We start from the raw sequence: 7,511 nt of genomic DNA on the forward strand, positions 1-7,511 counted from the left end.
TGATCCTAGGGGGAACCTCACCCTGTCTCAGGGAGAATCCCAGAGCGGGTCCCAGGGAGATCCCAACCCTGATTCCAGGGGATCCCAGCCATGATCTGGGGGCATCCCAGACCAGTCCTGGGAGAATCCCAGCCCTGCCTCCGGGGGGTTCCCCAGCCAGCTCCTGGGGAGATCCTAGCCCCGATTCCGGGGGATCCCTGCTCTGATTCCAGAGGATCCCAGCCCTGCCTCCGGGAGGGATCCCAGCCCAGCTCCTGGGGCGATCCCTGCCCTGATCCCAGGAAATCCCAGCCCTGATCCCAGACATGATCTGCGGGTATCCCAGCCCTGCCTCTGGGGGGTTTCCAGGCCAGTTCCTGGCGAGATCCCAGCCCTGATTCTGGGGGATCCCTGCCCTGGGTCGAGAGGATCCCAGACCCGCTCCTGGGGAGATCCCAGCTCTGATCTTGGGGAATCCTAGCCCAGCTCCCGGCCCCGCTCCTGGGCTGATCATGGCCCCGCCTCTGGGGGGATCCCGGACCAGATTCCTGGGAGATCCCGGTCCTGCTCCCGGGGGATCCAGCCCTGGTGTTGGGGGACGCCACCTCCCCTCCTGCGCTGACCCCGGACCAGATCTCGGTGGGCCCCACTCGCTCGGGTGTCGTTGACGCCTTAAGGCCCCTCCGGGCGCGCCCTTCCTCGCGTCACCGCCCCGCTTCCGCTCAGCTGACCGGGAGGAAGGCGGAGCTTTCGCGCGACCGCGCCGCAGCAGCCAATGGGCGCGCGCGCCTCATATGACGTCATCGCGGGCGTGGGGGGGCCCGGGGCTGGGGGGCGGTAGCGGTGTCATGGCGGCGTACCCGGGGCAGGTGGGGCCGGGCCGGGGCCGGGGCCGGGGCGGGCCGGGGGGCGCGGAGTGGGGGCCGGGGCGAAGGACGAGGGGGAGCGCGGTGCCCGGCGCCGGTCTCACACCGGGCTCTGCCCCTTCCCCAGGGCTTCCCCGGTGCAGGACAGGCCCCCGGCGCGCCCCCGGCAGGGCCCTACCCCGGGGCTCCCTACGGACAGCCCCCGCCCGGGGCTCCCTACGGAGGCGGCGCCGCGCCCGGAGGACCCTACGGCCAGCCTGGCCCGTACGGCCAGCCTGGCCCTTACGGCGGGCCGCAGCCCGGGCCCTACGGAGGGGCGGCTCCCGGAGGTGAGTGGGGCCGGGGGGTGCCACCCGCGGCGGGGGGGGGTGTTCCCCAGCCCGGTCCCGGCCTTGCTCTGTGCCGGGAGGGGTCGGCTCGGGGCTCCTCGCCCAGCTTGGCTGAATTCGCTGTGTAAAGGAAATCGCGAAGTCCCAGTTTATTTTTTTAAAATCCGGCGGCGGAGGAGGAGGAGGAGCAGCAGCACAGTGCTGAAGAGGCCGCAGCCCTGAGCACCAGCAATAAACCTGCACAGCTGCGTGTCTGTCTCCCGGCGCTGCCCGGTTTATGGGGCGGCAGCCCCGTGGGTTGCTCTCCCGTCCCGAGTTACGCCCAGGCTCTGATTTACTTTCCCTTCTCTGACACCAGGTGGGACGTGCCAAGCCCTGGCCCTCGCTAACCTGTTTTCCCAGGATCCCGTGGCTGTGGAAAGCTGCTTAGAGCAGAAGTGCTGACCAACGCCTGGGCGTTGGCTGCGTCTCCATGCGCCATCCCCGGGGACGGCCCAGCCAGCCAGCCCCTCTGAGGGAAGGTGAGAGCCGCTGATGGCCTCTCCCCACGCAGGTAATGCCCCCCCGGGCGTGGACCCTGAGGCCTTCTCCTGGTTCCAGTCGGTCGATGCGGATCGCAGCGGGTACATCTCCGTGAAGGAGCTGAAGCAGGCGCTGGTCAACTCCAACTGGTCGACGTTCAACGATGAGACCTGTCTGCTGATGATAAGTGAGTCTGGGCTCCCCCTGCCTTCCCCCTGCCCTCCCCCTGTTCTTTATTCTGATCTCTTTGATCTGAGCCTCTGTTGGGGTGAAGCCCAGCCCAGCCTGCGTTCCCTTCTTACCTGAGCTCCCTTACCTGAGCAGCTGGCCGCTCAGGGCTCTCTGGAGTGAGAGCAGGGCAAACTGAGCAGCTCCAAGCACCCTTTTGGTGGAGTACCTGAGTCAGGGGCGCAAAATGCTGTTTGGGAGAGGAAACCCAGCTCTACGTGAGGCTGAGCAAGTCCCTGCTCCCAGAGGGCTGGGGAGCAAAGGGAGGGAGAGCTCCATTAGCGAGCCAGAGTCACCCTGTTCCCCGTCTTGCCCCGGCATCGGGTTTTGGTGCCGTTTTCTGTGAGGCTCTTAAGGATTCAGTGGTCCCAGTTGATCATAGTCCTGGTGAGGGAGAGCTTTCAGGTCTGGAGCCGGGTGCCGGGGAGCCATGGCGCAGGTCATGAGCTCGCTGGGAGTTTCTGCAGCATGTCCTTGCTCCGCTCCTCACTGCCCTGCTCCTGCTTTTTAATTGTTTCCTCCCCAGACATGTTCGATAAGACCAGGTCGGGACGTATAGATGTGTACGGCTTCTCAGCCTTGATGCGCTTCATCCAGCAGTGGAAGAATCTCTTCCAGCAGTACGACAGGGACCAATCGGGCTCCATCAGCTTCAATGAGCTCCAGCAAGGTGAGCAAGGGGCAGAGACACAAACCTGGCCCGTACCGAGCTCTCCGGGAAGCACTGTCTGGCTCTGCTAGGTGTTTGTTTCCAGCCCAGCGACTCCTCCTGGCGTCATCCCTGCAGCAGGGCTGGGTGTCTCCCACGCAGCTGGGGCACGCTGGGCTGGCTAAACCGGCCGTGGCAGAGCTGACGCTGATCCTTCTCATGGGGCAGGAGACGAGGAGCCGCAGCAGGGCTGTGGCATGAGCTTCCTTCCTTAAGGAAACCCAAAATTCCCCCTCCCCAAATGGCATGTGGCTAAAGCCTGTTTTCTGGGAGGAACTCTTGGGCGTGTGTGTCTGATGGAGAGGAAAAATGTCTGGAATTCGTGCCTTGGTTTGGTTCCTCCCTCTGGAAAGCCCTGCCCGCACACACCCGCGTCGGAAGTGGTGGGAGATGGGGGGTGTGCCAGAGCGCGGGAGGGAGGGCACAGTCGTTCTCCCTCCCGTTGGGAGGGTTTAATCTGAGTGTTTCTTGCTCCCAGCTTTCTCCCAGATGGGCTATAACCTGAGCCCCCAGTTTAGCCAGCTGCTGCTGGCCCGCTACGCCCAGCGATCCTCCAACCCCAGCATCCAGCTCGACCGCTTCATTCAGATCTGCATGCAGCTCCAGAGCACCACCGACGCCTTCCGCGAGAAGGACACGGGGCTGGTGGGCAATGTGCGGCTGAGCTATGAGGACTTCCTCACGATGGTCGTGACTCGCATGATGTGACGCCCTGGGCTGAGGGCTGCGAGCCGGCCGGGAGCTCTGCGGGGCTCCTGGGGAGCAGCAGCCGTCCCGGCCCCACGTGGGGATGTGGCCGAGCCTCCTGAAGAGTGAGTTGTTCTCCCCGAGCCGGCTTTCCAGCCTGCTCTGCCCGAGGAGCCCTGAGTCCCGCCGGGGCCCTCCCAGTTCCGGTTCCATGTCCCCACTCGATGGCAGTGGGTGCCTCCACGCCAAACTGGAGCCCGGCTCTGGGGCCGTGCCATGGGGTGGGACAGCCAAACCAGTAGCGAGCCTGTGCCATGCCTCCCAGGGAGCGCCTAGATCTTCCCTTGCCACACGCAAAATCATACTCAAACCCCACCTGCGCCGTCCCTCTGCTCGGCGGGATGTCTGCAGTGGAACACCCCTGTCCCGGCACGCTTTTGGGGACTCTCCGGTGACCAAGAGCTGAGCCTTCATTTGAAAAGCCGCAGTGATAGCAGAGCTCGTCCTTCCTTGTCTCCCAGACAGCCCTCCCTCGCCGGGAGCGCATCCAGCCCCTCGGCTGGGCTGGAAGGGCTCCGGCTTTCCTGGGGGACCGAGCCCGTTTCTCTCCGGGCTGCTGGAACGAGCCGCGTTGCTGGATCATCGGCCTCTGGTGTTGCCAATGTCTGTTTTGAAGCCGTCTCTCTCTGCCCCAGCCAAACTCGGAAACAGTTTAGAGCTTATTTTTACAGCTTTTGAATAAAAGGCGCTGTGCACTGGTGGCTGGGTGGTTTGTGTTTGCGGAGTGGCTCACAGGGACACTGCCCTGCCCCATGTCACCCCCGCGGGGCCAGCAGCAGCTCCGGGTGCGGGGAGGGGACACCTCCTCCTCCTCTGCCTGTACCCCTGCTCTGGGCGCTGCTCCCAGGGCTCCGAACACCTTCCCCAAGCTGGGTCTTACGCATTTTGTGTCAACTGACAGAAAATAAGGTGCTGGGGTCTCCTAGTGGGGTACAAGCAGGAATGTAAAGATTTGACCAACACAAAGGTTTTCTTTCCTCTCGTTCTAAAACGATCTCCCGGTGATTATCCTTCAGTTTGCCTTGATGAGAAATCTGGGAGATGCTTTTTGAGACGTGTTGCTACTGTGTATTTGAAGGAATTTTCATGAAAGAAAATAGTTAAAAGCCGGAGTGGCTTATCTGGTGCTTTTAGGAGCAATAACCAGATGTCGGTGTTTTCCTCAGCCAAAGGCAGGACTTTTTGTTCTGGAGCAGCCCCAGTCGTTCCAGCAATGCTTCTCCTCGTCTCCCCGTCCTCCGCGGGGTCAGAGCTGCCCGGCCCCTCGCAGGGCTTTGAAGCAGAGGTGGTGGAGGTCCCCCCCCGCGGGCTGTCACCCCCCCCACGGGCTGTCAGTATATATATATATATACGTATAAAAATACACAAAAAAAAATACGTAAAATGTCGAGTGTGTGTGTGTGTATGTAGACACCCGTGTGTGTGTGTATACACACAGACACACAGTAAGACACACAACCCTGTGTACACACACCCCATGCTGCAGGTACACGCACTGACACCCTTCTCTGTGTGTGTGTGTGTGTGTGTGTGTGTGTACACACATGCAGGTACACGCACTGACACACGGGGGGGGTGTAGATGTGTGTGTATGTATGTATATACACACACATATATGTACATATATGTATATACACACAGGGGTATATATACATGTGTATGTGTGTATATACGAATATATATTTACATATATATGTGTGTGTATATATATGTGTGTATATATGTATACACACATATATATGTGTATATATGTATATGTGTGCGTATATATGTGTGTGTATATACACATATATGTATATATATGTATATATATGTGTGTGTGTATATATAGGTGTATATATGTGTGTGTATATGCCAGACACAGTGTGTATATACCCATAGCACAGACACACTACCAGGTGTGTATATACACACACACTCTCTCTCACAGACACTGATGCTTATGTAAACACACGCCCCCCCGACACACACCCCGTTACACACAGCGTAACAGACACCCCCCGTGTACATGCACACGGACACACACCAACAGACACCCCGTGTAGCGACAGACACACACACACTAGAAGACAGTTTTGTGTGTGTGTGTGTCTATGCACACACTCTGATACACACCCTTGTGTGTATACACACACACAGAGTTTATGTACACATACCCCCCCCCAACAGCCAGCATTGCGTATACAGGTGCGTTCACAGACGGGCACCAACACCCCCGTGTACGTACAGCCGCACACCCCCTGTGTGCGCACCCAGACACCCCCCCGGTTGTGCCTGTAGCTACATACGGACACCCAGCTCCGTGTGTACCCACAGACACTGCTCTGCAGGCACACACCCTGCTGTGCACACACACGCTCGCTGCTGCTGAGATACCTCGGGGGGTGTGTGGGGGGGTGTGTGTGTGTGTGTGTGTGTGTGTGTGTGTGTGTGTGCTCCCACACATACACACTCTCACAGTTGCTGCTCTTGGTTGCCTTTTTTTTTTAATATACACGGCGACAGAGTGCCACTGCTGCTTGTACACACAGACATTGTCACACCCCACTGCTTGTGCACACACACACACACGCACACACACACACACGCGCGCACAGGGGCTGCTGCTCATTTATAGCCACAGACGCAAACAGACGCTGCTGGTTAGAATATATACGCTCTAAAGGACACTACCCTGTGTGTGCGTGTATTAAAGTATCCATACTCCCCCCCGCTGTTATTTTTATATATATATACACACACACACACACACACACAAAAGGGCACTACTCAGAGAGTGTTTGTGTATATATATATTAAAGTATACATATAGATATAAAAAAAATAAAAAAAATCTAGTGTGTGTGTGTATATATATATATAAAAATAGTATCTATAGATTCCCCCCCCCCAGATGCTGCGGGGTGTGTGTATTGCTGTTTATACTATAGCTACACACACACATGCATAGTCTAAAGGACACTACTCAGAGAGAGTATGTATATACATATATAAACTAGTGTGTGTGTGTATATATATATATATATATATATATATATATATATCTATCCCCCCCAGCAGACACTGCTGTTCATAACACACCCTCTCGCTCTAAAGGGCACTACCAGAGCGAGAGCGCCTGTGTGAGCGCGTGCTGGTCAGCACAGATGCAGAGCAACGGGCACTACTCACAGTGAGAGCGTGTGTACAGAAAAACAGTATATATATATGCCCCCCCCCAACAGACACTGCTGTTTATAATATATACACACTAAAGGGCACTATTCTCTCTCTGTGTGTATATAAAAAATAGTGTGTGTATATATATATACACACACACACACCCCCCAACAGACATGGCTGTATATATGTGTATGTATATACACGCACAGTGGTCTCTGTGTGCGTGTACATACATATATATATTATATATATACACATATATAAAAAAATCAAATACTGTGTGTGTATATATACACACACACACACACCCACACACACACACACCCACACACACACCCACACACACACACACCCACACACACACCCCCCCCCCAACAGACACGGCTGTCTCTACGCCTATGTAGGTATGTATGTACACACACACACACCCCCACACACACACACACCCACACACACACCCACACACACACACCCACACACACACCCCCCCCCCAACAGACACGGCTGTCTCTACGCCTATGTAGGTATGTATGTACACACAGTCTCTAACATACATACACTGCTGTTTACTCTCACACACACACACACACACCCCCCCCCCCCACTGTGCCTGTTTTGGGGGGGGAGGGAGTGTGTGTGTGAACAGCCTCTGTCGGTGTCTGTGTGTGAATGTGTGTATGAAACCACAGTGGGGGGGGGTGACAGAGTAAACAGCGGCGGGGGGTGTATGTGTGAGAGAGTAACCAGCAGTGTATGTATATATGTCTGTGTGTGACGGAGTAAACAGCAGTGTGTGTGTGTATATATATATATGTGTGAGTGTGTGATGGAGTAACCAGCAGTGTATATATGTGTGTATATATATGTGTGTGTGTGAGAGTAACCAGCAGTGTATGTGTATATATGTGTGTGTGTGTGTATATATATGTGTGTGAGTGACCAGCAGTGTATGTGTGTGTATGTGTGTGT

General features: G+C 56.5%; 1 protein-coding gene across 1 annotated transcript; it reads left to right on the forward strand.

Moving 5' to 3' along the window:
• The first annotated feature begins 722 nt into the window (after nucleotides 1-722).
• On the forward strand, nucleotides 723-4,080 carry PEF1 (penta-EF-hand domain containing 1). The gene is made up of 5 exons (XM_074563198.1): nucleotides 723-848; nucleotides 973-1,174; nucleotides 1,728-1,883; nucleotides 2,451-2,594; nucleotides 3,112-4,080. Exons 1-5 carry the CDS (start codon nucleotides 774-776, stop codon nucleotides 3,339-3,341), a joined length of 807 nt encoding a protein of 268 aa, XP_074419299.1. The 5' UTR covers nucleotides 723-773; the 3' UTR covers nucleotides 3,342-4,080.
• The last annotated feature ends 3,431 nt before the right edge of the window (nucleotides 4,081-7,511 follow it).

The sequence above is a fragment of the Larus michahellis genome, chromosome 19 (assembly GCF_964199755.1).
Source record: "Larus michahellis chromosome 19, bLarMic1.1, whole genome shotgun sequence".
Taxonomy (NCBI): domain Eukaryota; kingdom Metazoa; phylum Chordata; class Aves; order Charadriiformes; family Laridae; genus Larus; species Larus michahellis.